Genomic DNA, 19,239 nt, shown 5'->3' on the forward strand with positions numbered 1-19,239 from the left:
CTCACCTGGTATAGCTTCTGTGATTCACCAAAGGGGAGCAAATTCATGTTATTTTGGTTACACTGCCCCTAGTGGTCTTACTGCTTTTGTATATCCCAGGGTGTTGGCTTATAATAAAAAATGGAGGCTTCCCCACGTCCAGGTTTTGCTGGCTCCAAAATGTGAGGTGGGAGACTGGGCTCTGTTTCTATGGGCTGGATTTACACAGCTTTCTAGGACTGTAGTCCACGGTTCCATCAGTGAGAGTTACGAGTGCTTCTTCTGGTTTCCTTCACTACAGAGGAAGTGTCAGTGTATATGGTTGTCCACTAGAGAGCGATATTGAGCATTAACTTCTTTAAACATGGCACTGAGCCAGATTTCTAGCACAAATGTATTTGTACACTAAGGAAAAAACAATGAACTCTAAAACAACCAAAATTTAAATGATTTTCGCACTACCTTGTGGTTGGAACATATTTAATATTTTCTAAAATTGCACACTAACGGGAGAAAAATCAAGCAAATGTAAGAGCAAATTATTGTTAGAGACATTCTAGAATAAGAAAGGGGTCAATTTGTCAAGAAATTATAACAATTATAAACACATATGCACCTAACAATAGAGTTGTAAAATACATGAAGCAACACTGACAGAATTTAAGGGAGTAATAGGTAATTCAATAGTAACAGAGGCTTCAATACTTAACTTCCACTAATAAACAGAACAATAAGAGACCAAAAGGGATCTAAAATACTTGAACAACATTATAAACAAACTAGAGTCAATAGATGTATACAGAACATCCCACACAACAACAGCAGAATACAAAACCTTCAGCAGAATACAAAAAGTACACATGGTATATTGGACAGATATGATTTGTCCATAGAATAAGTCTTAACAAACATAAAAGATTGAACTCATGCATCTAATCATGATGGAATGAAATTAGAATTCAATAACAGAAAGAAATTTGGGGACTTTGCAAATGCGTGGAAATTAAGTAACACACTTCTAAATAACCGATGGATCAAAGAAGAAAACACAAAGAAAAGTAGAAAATACTTTGAGACAAATGAAATTAAATACATAACATGCCAAAAATTAATGCGCCGAAAGCAGTTTCTTAGAAACGTATAACTGCCTATATTTTTAAAAAAGAAAGACCTCAAATGAATAACCTAAACTTCCACCTTATGAAGTTAGAAAAGTAAGAGCAAGATAAGCATAAAGCAATCAACAGGAAGGAGATAATAAAAATCAGAGCAGAAATAAATGAAATAGGGTGGAAAAACAATAGGTATAATTAATAAAACCAAAAGTTGGTTCTTTGAAAAGACAAAGGAAATTGACAAACTTTTAGTTAGCCTAACCAAAAAAAGAGGGAAACAAGACTCAAATTACTAAAATGAAGATTAAATGAGGGGACATTTCTACTAACATTATAGAAATAAAACGAGGGGAAAAATAAGGGAATGCTAAGAACAACTATGTACAAACAAATTAGATAACCCTGGTAAAATGGAGGTATTCCAGAGAGACACAGATTATCAAAGCTAACTCAAGAAGGAATACAAAATCTGAATAGACCTATAATAAGAAAAGACACTAATTTTTTTTTTTAATTCCTACAAGGAAAATACCAGAATCAGACAGCTTCACTGGTGAGTTTTACCAAACATTTAAAAAAGAAATAATACCAACTCTTCACAAATTCTCCAAAAATTAAATGAGGAGGTATCACTTCCCAATTCATCCTATGAATCCAGTGTTATCTGGTACTGACATCAGATAAAGATATCACAGGTAAAATAATCTACACACCAGTATTTTTTAAAAATATGGATGCAAAAATCCTTAACAAAGTACTAGCAAACTGAATACAGCAACATATAAAAAGCATATACGCCATTAACAGATGTGATTTATCCTAGGAATGCAAGGATGGTTCAACATACAAAAATTAATCAATGAAATACTCCATATTAATGCAATAAAGACAAAAATAACACGGTCATCTCAATAGATGCAGAAAAAAGTACTTAACAAAAATCCAACACCCTTTCATGATAAAATCACTAAAAAACCCCTGAGAAATATGACACTGCCTCAACACAATGAAAAGTATCTACACAAAACCACAGCTAACATCATACTTAATGATGAAAGGCTAAAAACTTTTCCCCAAAGGTAAGGAACAAGACAAGGACATCTGCTCTTGTCACTTCCATTCAAACTGTATTGGAAGTTATATCCAGGGCAGTTGGGCAAGAAAAAGAAATAAAAGACATACATATATGAAAGGAAAACTACCTCTATTTTCAGAAGACATGATATTCTATATTGAAAATCCTAAAGAAGCCATAAAAAATTTCTTAGGGCTAATGAACAAGTTTAGCAAAGCTGTAGAAGGCAAAATCAACATCTGAAAATTAGTTTATTTCTACACATTAGCAATATACAATCTGCAAATTAAATTAAGAGAACAACCTCCTATACAATAGCACCAGTAAGAATAAAATAACAAGAATAAATTTAACAACAACAAGAAAGTGCAAGATTTGTATAATGAAAACTGTAACACATCATTGAAAGAAATTAAAGACCTAAATAAATGGGAAGTCATCCTGTGTTCATGGATCAAAAGATTTAATATTGTTAAGATGACAATACTCTCCAAATTGAGCTACAGAGTGAATGCAACCCTTATCAAAATTGTAGCTCCTTTTTTTTTTGCAGAAATTTTACAACCTGATTCTAAAACCTATATGGACATATAAGAGATCCAGAATATCCAAAACAATCTTGAAAAAGAACAAAGTGGGAGAATTCATTCTTCCCAATTTCAAAACTTATTACAAGCCTAAAACAATAAAAACTCTGAGGTTCTGGCACCAGGATAGACATATAGATCAATGGAATATAGAGTTGAGAGTCCAGAAATAAACCCTTACATGTATGGTCAAAGGGTTTTCAACAAGGGTGCCGAGAGATGTCCATGGGAATGAACATTCTTTTCCACAAACTGTGCTGGGACAATTGGATATCGCTGTGCAAAAGAGTAAAGTTGGACTCCCTACCTCATATCATATACAAAAATTAACACAAAATGGATCAAAACTCCAAATAGAAGAGTTAGGACTATAAAACCCTTAGGAGAAAACATAGGTGTTATGTTTTCATGACCTTAAATTAGGCCATGTTTCTTAGATACAACACCAAAAGTATAAGTAACCAATACATAAATAGATAAATTGGACTTCATCAAAATTAAAAACGTTTGTGCATCCAAAGACCTTACCAAGAAAATGAAAAGACAACCCACAGGATGGGAAGAAATATTTAAAAATCATATCTGCTAAAGGTAAAGTATCCAGGATATGGGAGGAATTCTAACAACTGAACGATAAAAAGACAAATAACCTACTTAAAAAACGAGCAAAGATTTGCAAGGGCAAATAATCACATAAAAAGATGCACAACATCATTAGTTACTAGAGAAATGCAAATCAAAACCATGAGATATTCATACCTAATGGGATGGCTATAATAAAAAAAAAAGACAATAATAAGTGTTGACAAGGACATGGAAAAATTGGAATTCTCATACATTCCTGGTGGGAATGTAAAATAATATAGCCATTTGGAAGCCAGTCATAAAGTTAAATATGAAGTTACCATCTGACTCAGAAAATCCACTGTTCGTTATATACCTAGGAAATTTCAAACATATGGTCACACAAAAACTCGAATGTGAGCATTCACAGTAGCACTGTTCGAAACAAGTGAAAAATGGAAAAAAAATGGAAGAGGGCTCAGCTGACTCCCTCTCCTCTGGTTGCCCTCCCCTTTCTCCCTCTTCCTGAGCTCTCTTAACCTCCTGGCAAGGTTGGTTGGGCCCAATGGGTCCAGTGAACCATTGCTTCTCTTCTCGCACTGTCCAGTTGAGCTTCCTGGACTGAATTCCAGAAAGTTCTGATTAAGGTGAGACCCATCAAAAAAGGCTTGGGGCCAGAGCTCACAGAGTCGAGTCATCTACAAATGGAGACGGCAGCGTCCATCTCATGGTGCTACCGTGCGGACCAAATCAGGCAAGCCCGTGAAGATCTTGGCACAAAACGCCAATGAGCTGCCTGACCTTTTCTGGTAACGGATGCAATGTTTCTTTATCAGAAATCAAACAGTGGATTTGTGCTCCTCTGATTGGCAGCGTCCCCTCGAAGCCAGAGACTTTGCCTGTCTTAGCTCCTTCCGTCCCCTCAGCACCTAAAAAGTGCCTTGCACAAAGTGGGTGCTAAATTAATATGAATGCATGCACGAAACAAGTGTTTGCTAAGGAATCTGTTCATCTCTCCCTCGTTACTTAACAGCGCCTTCTACGTACTCAGTGTTCAAAACATGTCTGATGAATCATCTTTATGTCTGAGTATGTAGGTGGCATGGGAACTCTTTCCTAAACGCATGGTCAGGTGCCCTTCGGTTGCACTGAACTTCTTGTGAGGTTCTGAGCTGTAAGGGAGGAATGCTGAGCTTCAACACAGAAAAATCGAGGGTTGTGGCCTGGATTTGCCAGGACAACAAACATTTGGAGCACAGGTTGTGCCAAACCCCAGGCCAAACATTTTACACACGTTGCCTTACTTCACCTTGACATCTATATTAGGAGTCATGCAGTATAATCATTCCCATTTTACAGAAGAAAGCAAAGCCTTGGAGAGGATAGCGCCGTGTTCACAGGTATAGATTTAAGACCCAGATTTAAGGCCGGCTTTGAGCTATTTGACCTGTTTCAAGCCATGTGACATTCAGCCACTGAACCTTCACGCCTCTATTTCCTCATCTTTAAAATAGCTAAAATACCTACCCTGCCCACCTGAGTTAATTATTCCATTCAAGGAGAAAAGATACGGCGGAAGCTTTCAAAAAGTGAAAACTTCAAAACAAGTGTAAAAATGATTGTGATTCTCTGAAACAGAACTTACCAACCCCTTCTTATTCTCTAGTCTTGTGAAATTGTATTTGTCCAATGGACACATTTGGATATACCAGGCATTTATAACCCCAGAACCATGTGTTTAAGATTCAAAACTATGTTTGAGAATCAGATACGCTCTATCTGCCTTAACAGAATGGGGTTTTTTATTTTCTGGAAAAAAAAAACAAAAAACAAAACGGATGATGTGGCTCAAATGTGAATCGACATATTTCCTAAATGCTTCTTTAAGAGACCTAATTACTCATCATGGAATTTCAGCAGCTCATTCCACTTTCCTCTCCCACTGACTTGCCCTGAATTAGGAACCTGATGTGCAGTCTTGATCTGGGGGAAATGAGATGCTTTTGAAAAAATGCAAAGCATTGCATTAATTCAGGCAATCTATGTTCCACCATAGAGAGCTAGTCTGACTTGTAAATTCTGGAAAACGACTTGTTCAACTCAATTGTCTGGCCACATTCACAGTTCATTTTATTTAAAGCAATCATACTGATGTGCAAGTTCTTCGTAAACCATGTTTCCTGCATTTCTTTTTTTTTTTAATATGAAATTTATTGTCAAATTGGTTTCCATACGACACCCAGTGCCCATCCCAACAGGTGTCCTCCTCAACACCCATCACCCACCGCACCCCCACCCTCCCACCCCCCCCATCAACCCTCAGTTTGTTCTCAGTTTTTAAAAAAAATTTTTTTAACGTTTATTTATTTTTGAGACAGACAGAGACAGAGCATGAACGGGGGAGGGGCAGAGAGAGAGAGGGAGACACAGAATCGGAAGCAGGCTCCAGGCTCTGAGCCATCAGCCCAGAGACCGACGCGGGGCTCGAACTCACGGACCGTGAGATAGTGACCTGAGCTGAAGTCGGAGGCTTAACCGACTGAGCCACCCAGGCGCCCCTGTTCTCAGTTTTTAAGAGTCTCTTATGTTTTGGCTCCCTCCCTCTCTAACCTCTTTTTTCCCCCCCCTTCCCCCATGGTCTTCTGATAAGTTTCTCAGGATCCACCTAAGAGTGAAAACATATGGTATCTTTCTTTCCTGTATGACTTATTTCACTTAGCATAACACTCTCCAATTCCATCCACGTTGCTACAAAAGGCCAGATTTCATTCTTTCTCATTGCCACGTAGTATTCCATTGTGTATATAAACCACAATTTCCTTATCCACTCAACAGTTGATGGGCATTTAGGCTCTGCATTTCTTTTTTTTTTTTTTTTTTTTTTTTTAAATTTTTTTTTTTCAACGTTTATTTATTTTTGGGACAGAGAGAGACAGAGCATGAACGGGGGAGGGGCAGAGAGGGAGGGAGACACAGAATCGGAAACAGGCTCCAGGCTCTGAGCCATCAGCCCAGAGCCTGACGCGGGGCTCGAACTCACGGACCGCGAGATCGTGACCTGGCTGAAGTCGGACGCTTAACCGACTGCGCCACCCAGGCGCCCCAGGCTCTGCATTTCTTAATAGAAACTACTGACATGTGTCATTAGCTGACATAAGTTGATAGCTGTAGTTGTCCTTTTTACTTTCTGTTCCTCTCGTCTGAGTTTCCTTGTTTTGTATACGTCTGTTCGTGGCCATGGGGTATCGACTCAGGCCTTATATTCTTTGAGGCTCAGAACAAGGTTTTTCCTCTGCACAGCAGCATATGCTCTCTGCTACTATCTACAAAGAAAGAGGAAATTGACAGGCAATGGAGGGATTAGAGAGTTTAGATAAACTTGGTTTATCACGCCTGGCCTTCTGGCAACTAGAGTATCCTTCTTTGGGCATCAGGGCACTTAGTCGTCCCCCCACTGCAGCAGAAGCCCCACAGGGTCAGGGCTCACAGCTGCCTAACAAAGCACTGTGTCCCCAGTGTTGATGTAGTGCCTGACACGAGTAGTAGGGGCTCAGTGTGGTGTGTATGAGTGTGTGTGTATGTGTGTGTGTGTGTGTGTGTGTGTGTGCGTGTGTATGTGTGAACGAGCATGAGTGTGTGAGTGTGGAACCAGAGAGAGCAGGGAGGCAAAGACGACAAAGAGAAGTTTCACATTTTGAAACATAGCAGAGAATAAAAAAGCAAGCAAAGGGCTTTCCAACTCAGCTAGCATTTACTTAATGCCTGATGCTCTGAGCACCATGCTGAACACACTGAGAGGTCCTAAAATTCATGCATGAAATTTTTACACCCTTAGGCATCAGGAGAGATTGTAGGGATTTCCATGAAGTTTACTGATTGTTTTGACAACTGTAACAAGCATCTAATTCCCACTCATTGGATTAGAAGCAGGATGTTAGGGGTGTAATGGAGGTTATTTGTGGACATATGACAGCAGCAGGAAGTGATATCCTCAGAAGGAACACATAAGCCATATGTAACATGAAAAAATATGAATATTTGTATTCAAGCCATTGTTTTCCCTCAGCCAACTGAAGGAAACTGTGTGTGTGTGTGTGTGTATGTGTGTGTGTGTGTGTGTATGTGTTTCCGGGGCTGTTGTTGTAGAGAAGAGGGATAGAAAGTAAAGGAGTAAAGAATAGATCAGGGTAAGGAAAACGGAGATAAATACTAACCAGGCTGTATTTGAAAGGAGTTGGTAGGATTATAAGAGGTGGTAGGGAGGACAAAACTTCGGAAAGTTTTCCTGGGGTTGTGAATGTATTTCCCCTTCACCATTTGAAAATCTTTAATTTTGACATAATTATAGATCGACAAGAAGTTGCAAGATGATAGTAAGAGGTCCCATGCCCCCTCTCCATTAGGTATTTTGCTTGTTTTCATTTGTTTGAGGGGCAATTCTAAAGGGCTTAATTGTTCAGATATTAGGTTGGTGTTTTCTCTGTGATATCCTGCCGTGACATTCCATACAACCCATCCCTGTGTGTTTATATGTGATTCACCAACCATTTCCATGTTGTCAAATCCAGTGTTGGTCATTTTTTTCAACCTCCAGGTAGTATGTGATAGTTAAGCACTGATCTCTCTTCAAATGCATTCTCCTTTTGCTTCCTGTGACACCACATTCTCTTGATTTTCTTCCTGGTTCTTCCTTACCCTTCTCTTCGCCTGCTCTTTGACCTCAGTAAGTGGAGTGTTTTGTGGCCTGGTGTTGGGCTCTGTTCTTTTCCTGGCCTTTATGGTCTCCCTTGGTGATCTTGTAAGGTCTTTTGGCTTTAAGTACCACCCAAACGCTGAAGGCTTGAGGTTTCTATTCCCAACTTGGTTTTTCTTCCTAGCTTCAGACTCTTTCAAGTTCGGTTGTCAACTTGGCAACACATAGCAATCTACGGAACTAAAGATTGTATCTTGACCTGTTGCCCTCCAAAATCCGTCTCTCTCTACTCTAAAGCATCGCTGTATATGAACTAGCTCGTGTCTACATCAAGCTGTTTGTATCTTAACCACGTTTCCTCTTATTGCCTCTGTTTGTTTCTGGTTCTTAGACATACCAAGTTCATCCTTGACTCAGGACCTTTCATCTGGTGTTCCCTCTTCCTGAAATTCTCTTCCTTGTGGTGAGCCTGGGTGGCTCAGTTGGTTAAGCATCAACTTTGGCTCAGGTCATGATCTTATAGTTCGTGGGTTTGAGCCCCGCATCGGGCTCTGTGCTGACAGCTCGAAGCCTGGAGCCTGCTTGGAATTCTGTGTCTTCCTCTCACTCTGCCCCTCCCCCACTCGCACTCTGTCTCTCTCTGTCTCTCAAAAATAAACATTAAAAAAATTTAAAAAAATTAAAAGTCTCTTCCTTCTGATTCTCACTTGACTAATCACTTCTTGTCATTCAGATCTTAAATGTCACCTCCTCGGACAGCCCTTCCCTGAACACCATGTCTAAAGTTGCTCTCATCCCCGATACTCTCTACACCATGTTTTATTTTATTCATAACACTTATATTTTAATAGCTGTCTCTCTACTGAAAGAGAGTCTCCATTAGATTAGGCAATCTGTCCATCTTGTTAACACCTATAACCAGAATACTTTTGAAGAATTCTTGGCACAGAGTAGGTGCTCAAGTAATATATATGTGTGTTGAAATAAAATTTAGAAGGATACATACCATACAAGTTAACGGTTGTTGGCTCTGAGTGGGGAGTAGTAGGGAAGGTTAGTTATAAATTGACTTTCACTTTCTACCAAGATAGGTTTCAGTTAGTCTTAAATTATTTGAAATGAAATTGCATTACTTTAACAACTAGAAAAAGTAACAATGTATTTTCAATGAGCAAAAATGGTTGATAAAATTTTGGTGCTTAAAATAAACTGTTTAATTGGCAGGTGGACTTATGTGGGATACCTGCTTGAGAATGTTAGGTAAGTAATGTGTTACTATATATAGCAAAATATTTATGATTTTGTGAAAGCGCTGAAACGTGAAGCAGCAGAAACATTTCACCCAGTTCTCTTTCCTTTGAACTTGACCACGATTATCTCTTGCAAATGATTTAAATTGATTTCTTCTTCAAAAGGTAACAAGATCTACTCATTAGCTTGATGATAGTTTATTTTTCTTTAAATTATTACATTTCACATTGCTATTTGATATCCTGAACACGTTTATGTTTTGTTCTCTTTATAAGCATACTAAACTTGCAATATTAGCTGTTGTTGCCAGGTCTGAATGTTAAGTCAGTGTATGTTTGAGAGACCTTCAACTTATCAAGTATTCCAGGTCTCTGATTGTTTTGGAACCTCTTCTGATACCTGTGGACTTAGTTCAAGGCCAGTTTTTTTTTTTTTTTTTTTCTAATAAGATGACCAAATGGTTAATTGTTTGCTTTGGTCACTCAAGTGTAGGATCCTACCTTATATAAAAGTCTAGCTAGAGTCTCTGTTCGGTGACATCCTTACCTTTCTAATCAGAGAGTCGGATTAGAGTTTGCACTAGATTTGTAAAATGATGACCGTATCTTTGATCTGGGGGATTGTGGTAGCAGTGTGCTGTTGTTTGTGGCTTATTCTTGGAATGAGGAGAAGGTAAGGAAAGTTTTATCTTTAAACTGCATTTTAGTTCATTCATTTAATAGTCTTTTACCCTCATTGTTATATAATACATTTGGTGCTCTGCACTTATACTCATTAGCATTTTCTTCTTTAATTAAAAAACTTAAAAATTTTAAATTAATTAAAATTTTTAAAGTGAGATCTTATATCTAACAAAAGATAGAATGACAGTGTTTCCCTTTTAGTTTTGACATATCCATGGTCATGCAAAAATGTACAAACTTGTTAAACATACCCGACAAATTTTATAAGGTCTCTTTGCATGTTTACGTGTGTCTGTAAAGATGAAGTCTGGATTAGTAAGGATACCAATGGTAAGTGGGGTCTGCAGTGGGAAGGGTTTCTTTCTAACATGAGGATTAAAAAGATGCTCTGTTAGTTCTTGTGCATTATATAGACTCAGCCTAGGTTTGGACAAGAGCACAGAGCCTGCATTGAGTATTCTGTCACTTTCTTCTCATTAATGGTAATCAACCATGCGACATTGGGAAACTGCTACGTATATATACTATCACTTTTATTTGTGTGTCGTTTATAATTGGCTCAAGCACATAAGAAGTACAAATAGAGTCACATACATAGCCATATTTCTTTACCTTCTGATTGGCTCAAAGAGTATTTGGGGGAGGGGTATGTAAGTATTCTGTTGTATCAATCTCCAAAAGACGGAATTACCCAAAACGTGTCTTCGGCTATGTAGATTGCTATGTGTTGTCCGTCTTTTACAAGTTTTTTGGTGTGTGTGCTTTAAGGTATTTTAATTGAGGCCTGATAATTTCTAGTTTTAGTGAACCTTACTTATCTTTGAACTACAATGAAAATAATTATTTTATGCTAAGTAATTCTGTCAAGAGGGATAGGAGTTTATGTTGGAAAATTAATGTTGATATTATTTAATAAAAACATTTAAAATAGCATGAAAGACTGTGTTGGGCCACCTGGGTGGCTCAGCTGGTGAAGCATCTGACTCTTGGTTTCAGCTCAGGTCGTGATTTTATGGTTGTGAGATTGAGCCCTGCATTGGGCTCTGTGCTGGGCACGGGGCCTGCTTGGGATTCTTTCTCTCTCTCTCTCCCTCTGCCCCTCCCTCACTTACACTCTCTATTAAAAAAAAAAAAAAGACTATGTGTCAACTATATTAGAAAAAAGATGCAAAAAAATAGCATGAGTGTTGAATCACAATTGATGATCCTGTCAACACTTACATAATTTCATCTTAGAATAACCTAATTTTTTAAATGAGATTCTTATTGTCAAATATCACTATCGAATGATATCTTTAAGTTATGAAGATTCTGAACACTTCAATTTTGCCATCTTCTCTGCAATTCAGTATTCTATATCTTTAAGGGTAACAATAAAAGAAAACATTCTGAGATACTCAGGCCAATGATGCTTAGAAAAAATATAAACACTAGAATGTAGGTAGTTTCATCCGTACTGAGAGCAAGAATCTTGTTGGTCTTGTTGATTCTTTTATCCTCATCACTGGGAAAAATGACTATCATTTAGTAGACAATAAGTTTTGTGGAATGCATGGATGGATGGATGGATGGATGGATATAGCAATAATTTTCATGTTACTAAGTTAATACAACCCATTATTTTAGTAAAAGATGAGGGCCCCAGGGGCAAAAAAACTATCTAGAACCGTAGAGAGCTTTGACGCTGACAGTCAGTAGTCAAAGTTTAAAAACCAGGTGTAAATAAAAAACAATGTGTAATTTCTCATATCTATCACGTATTTGTGTCTTACAGACAGATGGGTGAACCACCTCTGGAGAATGGGTTGATTCCGTACCTGGGATGTGCTCTGCAATTTGGGGCGAATCCTCTTGAGTTCCTGAGAGCAATTCAAAAGAAACATGGTCCTGTTTTCACCTGCAGATTGATGGGAAACTATGTCCACTTTCTCACGAATCCCTTGTCATACCAGAAAGTGTTGTGCCATGGGAAATACTTGGATTGGAAAAAGTTCCACTTCACTACTTCTGCAAAGGTAACCCGTTTCCCGTGTGTCTAGCATTCTGCTTCTTTGTCTTCTACTTCTGAACATGTCAGTTTACTGAGCATTTTGATGTCCTTAGACTCAAAAAATAGAGATGGCGAAGAGGGTTACCCTTACACGGAGATTCTTAGAAGTATAATAGATCCAATTAGATATAACCTCTTGGTACTAATCATTTCAAAAGTCAAAATAGGTATAGATTTGTCATTGCTTAACTACCTAGACTGAGAGAAAAATGGAATATTTTGCTGAGCCACATGGCACTGTATCAGTAAGACAGGTAAAAACTCACTCTTGTCAACGATGTCTACATGACTCCCAGAGCACATGTGGTGGGAACTTACTCCTGAACAACTGTTTTGCCACACTCTATGCCACACCGGTTGTTCAATTTTGTTAAGCAACTGATCAGATATTTTGGTATCGCTTAGCTATAATCTAAGAGGCTCCTTAATAGAGAAAGGAGTTAGCCAATATTTAGTGAGTCTCTGCAAGGAAGTATTAGACACAGTCTCTGCTCTAAGCAGATTAAAGTCTGGTAAAATACATCTACAAAAAATATAGAAGAGAACTGATGACTAAGACAAATATAGATTAGTACCAAACTAACCTTCCAATAGATGCAGTAGCATAAGAAAAGTAAGAAATAGGCAACTTGTGTGGGTTGAGGGATATTCCACCAAAGAACTGGAATTTCAACTCGGCTTTTCAGGAAGCCATGTATTTGAAAATTTCTCTGTATGTGGAAAGGCCAATTTCCCTCCTTCCCTTTTTTTTTTTTTTTTAACAAGTAGAAGGTTATGAAAGCATCTCATCTGTTTTTCAGCCACTTTCTAGCACTGCATCAGGTTTAATCTCTTTTCTCACACATTTCATCTATCGTCAGGTATTTGGGCACAGAAGCATTGACCCAAGTGACGGAAATACCACTGAAAACATAAACAAAACTTTCATCAAAACCCTGCAGGGCGATGCCTTGAATTCCCTCACAGAAGCCATGATGGAGAACCTCCAACTTGTCATGAGACGTCCACTGGTAGCTAAATCAAACACGCCTGCCTGGGTGACAGAAGGGATGTATTCCTTCTGCTACCGAGTGATGTTTGAAGCTGGGTATTTAACCCTCTTTGGCAAAGATCTTACAGGGCAAGATGCACAAAAAGCACTTATTCTAAATAACCTTGACCACTTCAAGCAGTTTGACAAAATCTTTCCGGCTCTGGTAGCAGGCCTCCCCATTCACGTGTTCAAGACCGCGCACCATGCTCGAGAAAAACTGGCAGAGGGCTTGCGACACGAGAACCTCGGAAAGAGAGACCACATCTCAGAACTGGTCAGGTTTCTGAATGATATGCTTTACACCTTAGATGACATGGAGAAGGCCAAGACACACCTCGCTGTCCTCTGGGCATCACAAGCAAACACCATTCCGGCGACTTTCTGGAGCTTATTTCAAATGATTAGGTAACGAGCCACGTATCCGTTGGTTTCTTTATTTGAATAGAGCGAAGAAAATCTACTATTTTCACTTAAAAAAAAAAAAAAGAGTCATCGTACTTTGTCATGCTGTCAATCAAGAGTGTGACATTTACGTTATAAGGGCTTAACAGGTATCAGCTCATCCCATCCGCATAAAAACATAAGCAAATGTGACTGGTAAATGCATCTTGTAGAAGCGGAGACCTTCCTAGGGGAAAAGAACACACTATGTAGGGTCAGTTCAGGCTGCCTGGGCCCAGAGCCCTGGCTTTCAACCTCAAGCTGTTCCTCATGATGCCTCCTTAAGTTGATGAATTCTGTCTTCATAATCACAAAAATATATTTAAGCACTTCTGACTTCTGGACAGTAAGAGGGCAGTACCTATGCCTTATTCATTTGTGCATCAATAGTTTGTTTTTTTCGCTCCCTTATGACTTCTTAGAGTTTATCTCACCAACTATGATAGCTGTGGATCAGTCATATTGTTATTAATCGTTATTGATGGGATTTAGCTAGATTTTGCCTTTTAAATGTATGTACCGAAAACACTGTATGTAACATACACTTTGCATAACATGATTTTCTTCCCAAGCGTTTTTAGAAATTTGCCATTCAAATTGTTTACTGAATTATCCCAGTTAAGTTGAGTGTTTCGTGTCACGTGGATACAAAACTACTATTCTGTACCATTGGGAAAGCCAAATTTCCACTGGTGGTTGACTATGCTATGCCTTTAATATAAAAAATATCTAGAAACAATTTCAGATATAAAACCCCATTACAAATCTGCCTCAGATGTTAAATGGCTTCCAAAGTTTTTACTTGAGAAAGCTCTATCCAGAATAAATTTATATATTTACCGTAAGGTTACAACATCAACGTAATATCATCAAGGTAATAGTAGCCATTTTATGATAGCCACACATACACTTATGAGACTCAATTTACTGCAGTCGTGTTCTATAGATCCCTTCCCATGGCATCTACTAAATGTCCATGCACTGAAATGAAGTGCCATTCATTTTACAAGTCAACACGCTAGAACAATAACTTATAATATGCATGGAAGAGCTATTGTTCTACCTGAAATCGCGGTATGGATTTTAAGAGTAAATTCAGATTTCCATTTGCACTCTATAATTGTTACCTTAGAGGCAATTTTCCTCCTCCATTGCTATGTGTGTGACTGATTTGGCCAGGTACTCCTTATTAGAATCATTTATTTATAGAAGTATGCCCCAAGTTTTACTTCTATGTCGCAAGGCCTTGTAAGGCAACGATTCTTGCGAATATCCAAGGACTTAAACACAAGTGCAAAACGGAGTAAAAAGTAACTGCGAATGCCCCTTCCCCACCTTCTCTGGTGTCTTGGCCGCCTCCTTAAAAGAAGGGGAAAACTCCTATTTGTTGGCAGCTCCTTTGGTATAGACACCATTTATTTTCTGCACTTTTCTTTTCTCAACATTTGATAGGAGCCCTGAAGCACTGAAAGCAGCCACTGAAGAAGTGAAAAAGACCCTAGAGAATGCTGGCCAAAAAATCAGCTTTGAAGGCAGTCCTATTTGTCTGAATCAAAGGCAACTGAATGAGACACCAGTGCTAGGTACGTTTACTATGTTACATTTCATTGACTGTGCACCACAAACAGTAATCGTCAACGTGCATTACGTACGTACTTTGTAAGCATGAAGCTAAGTATTTCATGTGTGTTGTTGAGCCTCACAGCAATCCTATGACTGGGGACTAGTTTCTATATAACCAGAGAGGAAATTGATATTTAAAGGTTAAGTTCTGAGCTGGGATAGAATGGTGGACCCAGAGACAGTGTTTATGTGGGACTCCTGACCCTACATTTCTCAACTGTGTCTCTGCCCTGCCCGACTCTTACCACTCATGTTACGATTACTGGGAGCATATGACTCATTTTCATGGAACAAAGAGGAAAAAGTACCATCAAGAAACCACAATTAGCTGCATGGGTCGACTGATGGGATTGAAGGTTGTTTTACTCTTCTTATCTTTGCTTCTCCGTGTTTTACAGAAATACGAAAGTATTCTATGTGTGTAGTGATAAAGAGTTTTCTTCTTGTTTTTGTTCCTTTTCTCTTGAGGAAAGAAACCAGTGTATGCAATTAGGGGCAGCAGGCCTTGGTGGAGGTGACCATGAGGCAAGAAGCATAGATCCTATGTTGGGTTGTACCCACCATGGATGACCCCAGACATGTCACTTCATTTTGGGGGGCCTTGCTTTTCTCATTTGTAAAATAAAGCTGCTAACACGCTATGATTTTATATACAATCATGTGATGAGCACCTAAAACACGAGAGTTAAAAAGGACAGAGGCTAGAGGATCAGGCTAGACCTTCGCATGAGATCTTCATATTTTAGCTACTTTCAGGGTGGTTCTTTCTGCCCCTTTACATCATACAACATCAGAGTGTAGTGATGAAAATGGGTTCTTGGAAACACTCAACGGAAGCTGCATTAAACATCCGGGAAAATGTTTCCATATAAAAAGGTTAGCGGTATATTCAATCTCAAAAGTAATTAACTTCGACTGATTCACATGAAAGTGATTCACTGATTTTTCAGTTGTATTGGATGTCTAGTGTCAGATAGAAATAAGATGATTTTAGCTATAAAATTATGGAAGTCTAGTTCCCATTGGTGTCCAAGAAGATTATATCTTGATCAAATGATTATTTCAAACTCAGATGATCAGATTAAAAAGCACATTCAGACACAAGTGAATCACTGGTTACAGCACAGGGGCAACAGAATAAAGTTTGGGAAGGTTTCATCTGGCCGGCTGTCCCGAGTTTGTTCAACTTTGTGTAAGAGGTTGCTATCAGTATTTCAGACTCCATATTATGAGGCCTTTGAATACATGACTTGTTCTTCCATTCATCCTTCTTTCCCTCCTTCTCCTCTTGCTTCCTTTAACAATATTTAGATAGTATCATCAAGGAGTCTCTGAGGCTTTCCAGTGCCTCCCTGAACATCCGGACGGCTAAAGAGGATTTCACTTTGCACCTCCAGGACGGTTCCTATAACATCCGCAAAGATGACATCATAGCTCTTTATCCGCAGTTGATGCATTTAGATCCAGAAATCTACCCAGACCCTTTGGTAAGTGACTGTTAATCCCAGTTCGATACCCAGGGGATGCCTACCCAGATGGAAATAAAGAGGAAATTTATCACTGCAGAATTGATTTAACCATTGAAACCATAGATGGGCATTGCCTCCTGAATTATGTCCAATATTCATATATGTTGGAAAACCTGGAGGCTGGCCTGAATTTTAAAATTCCTGGTATTTGTCATCACATCATCTTTGCCTGATTTTGTTTGCAGTCATGATAAGAGAGTTGCTGGCTTCCTTTTTCCTTAAGTACTGCTCCCGAATCCAGGAAATTAGAAGCTAATATATATATTGGCTCTTCTAGTTTCTAATCTGAACTTGTCCTTCTTGTCCTGCCTAATAGAGGAACTAGTCACCCAGGCAGGATGAAAGGTATTATAAAGCTTTTTCTGTTCCCGTCGGTTCTTGTTAAACTCCTATTACTTTCTGAGTCAAGGTGGGGAATTTGCTAAATTACCCACAGATTGGATTAAAAACGAAAATGACTCGTTGGAGCCTCCGGGTCAAGCAAGAGACAGATTCCTTTAAAACTAGCTGATAGATTTCTTTTCTTTGTATTTTTATTGCAGACTTTTAAATACGATCGATATCTTGATGAAAATGGGAAGACGAAGACCACCTTCTACAGCAAGGGAATCAAGTTGAAGTATTACTACATGCCCTTTGGGTCAGGAGCGACCATATGTCCGGGGAGACTATTTGCTGTGCAGGAAATCAAACAGTTTTTGATTCTGATGCTTTCCTATTTTGAACTAGAGCTTGTGGACAGTCACGTTAAATGTCCCCCTCTGGATCAGTCCCGCGCAGGCTTGGGCGTTTTGCCACCACTAAATGATATCGAGTTTAAGTATAAATTCAAACATTTGTGAACATACGGTTGGCAAAAGAGGACGAGAAATCACGTGACTGGCCTGCATCACACCATCACGTATCAGTCCCTCTGGACAGTCACATTTGGCCGTGGTGGCACTGATTCACAGGTCAACGTGCTTGTAAATCTTAACATTTTGGTGACAGTTCCCAGATGCTATCTCAGACTGTGCTAGTGAAAAAAACTAGCTTCTAGAAGCACAATACTTTGTTTTCATTTGAATAAGTCAGTGAATGTTCATACAGCCAGGGACTGAAGTTCATTATTTTCAAAAAAAAAAAAAAAGTCTTTCCTCTCCCCCACCCCCAGAATGAAGATATTCCAATTGGCAAATGGTTTTATTTTTTTTTCCTAAGGAAATGATTTCATTTTTATAAAAACCACCCAACAATTATGTAGAAGGTACAGATTCACGTTTTAGTGAAACAACATGATGTTTTGAGTAGATATGGGATATCTGGTTGTTTTGTTTTTTGTTTTTTGTTTTTTGTTTTTAGAGTATAACCCTTTCATTGTCCAGCACCTGTGACAGATTCATGTCATTCTAAAGGATACAGGAAGTTTAGAGCATTATTAGCCCTTTTAAAGGAAAAGGAGGGGGTAGGCACACCCAGAAGTAAGCAAATATCTTAACACATGGTAAATGTGCTGCTCGTACAACCAAGCCCACACCTGACATGCTCCCACCACAGTCAAATGTAGATGCATATTATAAAGATATTTCAAATGGTTTTATCGTGCTTCTTAATCAAAATAAAATGTTTTTTTTTTTCAGTGTTCCCTATAGTATTCAGGGCTTTTAAAATGATGACCTTGAGATCCTAAACAAATTAGAGATGGTTTCAATATTCTCTATGGTTCAATGTACTTTTGCTGGAAACTCTAATGTCCACATCAGGTTTCAACTATTTTATCTATGTCTTCATCAGATTTCATGTGAATGAGAAGATTGTTTTCAGAGAAGGCAGTTTTTTCTGGTATTACTAAACATCCATCAATGAAGAGAACGTAGCTCTCATGTGACATCTTTTAAAATAAAAACTGGGGGCGCCTGGGTGGCGCAGTCGGTTAAGCGTCCGACTTCAGCCAGGTCACGATCTCGCGGTCCGTGAGTTCGAGCCCCGCGTCGGGCTCTGGGCGGATGGCTCAGAGCCTGGAGCCTGTTTCCGATTCTGTGTCTCCCTCTCTCTCTGCCCCTCCCCCATTCATGCTCTCTCTCTGTCCCAAAAATAAATAAACGTTGAAAAAAAAATTAAAATTAAAACTGGATGAAAATGACTGCTTAAAACAACTTGGGATATAAAACATGCAAAGAGTTCGTTAACTATAGCTCGACATTGGGTTTTATTTAAATACGTTTTATCTTTAAGTGACTTGTAGCTGAAGGAAAAGTAATTGTGGGCTATATGGTAGTGTTTAACTCCTGTATACAACAGTGCTTTGGTTAACTATTTGAAACATTGGAGTTATCAGCTGTACTATTTTTATTGATATTTCTGTATGTATATATATGTAAATATAATTTACTTTTTTCTTGTACTACAAATTCTAAGAAAATCTGTTACATTTGAAAATTTTTAAATGATTCACCTTTCAGAAATAAACGTGTGAATGTGTGTGTATGTTAAATTCTTCAATATTCCGAATGCTTCAAACATTCACCTAGTGACAGGCTGTGACAATTTCGCTTATTATTCATCTCTTAGAAAAAACAAAATATTCCTTCACTCAACAATCTCCTCCATACTTCATACAAGTCATTGAAGATTTTT

At 38.5% G+C, this 19,239-nt stretch overlaps 1 protein-coding gene across 1 annotated transcript; it reads left to right on the top strand.

Annotated features, from left to right (window-relative positions):
- The first annotated feature begins 9,681 nt into the window (after positions 1 to 9,681).
- On the top strand, positions 9,682 to 17,775 carry LOC123586221 (cytochrome P450 7A1). The gene is made up of 6 exons (XM_045455174.1): positions 9,682 to 9,936; positions 11,722 to 11,962; positions 12,858 to 13,435; positions 14,924 to 15,054; positions 16,406 to 16,581; positions 17,166 to 17,775. The coding sequence occupies exons 1-6, from the start codon at positions 9,857 to 9,859 to the stop codon at positions 17,463 to 17,465; spliced, it is 1,506 nt and encodes a 501-aa protein (XP_045311130.1). The 5' UTR covers positions 9,682 to 9,856; the 3' UTR covers positions 17,466 to 17,775.
- The last annotated feature ends 1,464 nt before the right edge of the window (positions 17,776 to 19,239 follow it).

Source organism: Leopardus geoffroyi, chromosome C3 (assembly GCF_018350155.1).
Source record: "Leopardus geoffroyi isolate Oge1 chromosome C3, O.geoffroyi_Oge1_pat1.0, whole genome shotgun sequence".
Classification (NCBI taxonomy): domain Eukaryota; kingdom Metazoa; phylum Chordata; class Mammalia; order Carnivora; family Felidae; genus Leopardus; species Leopardus geoffroyi.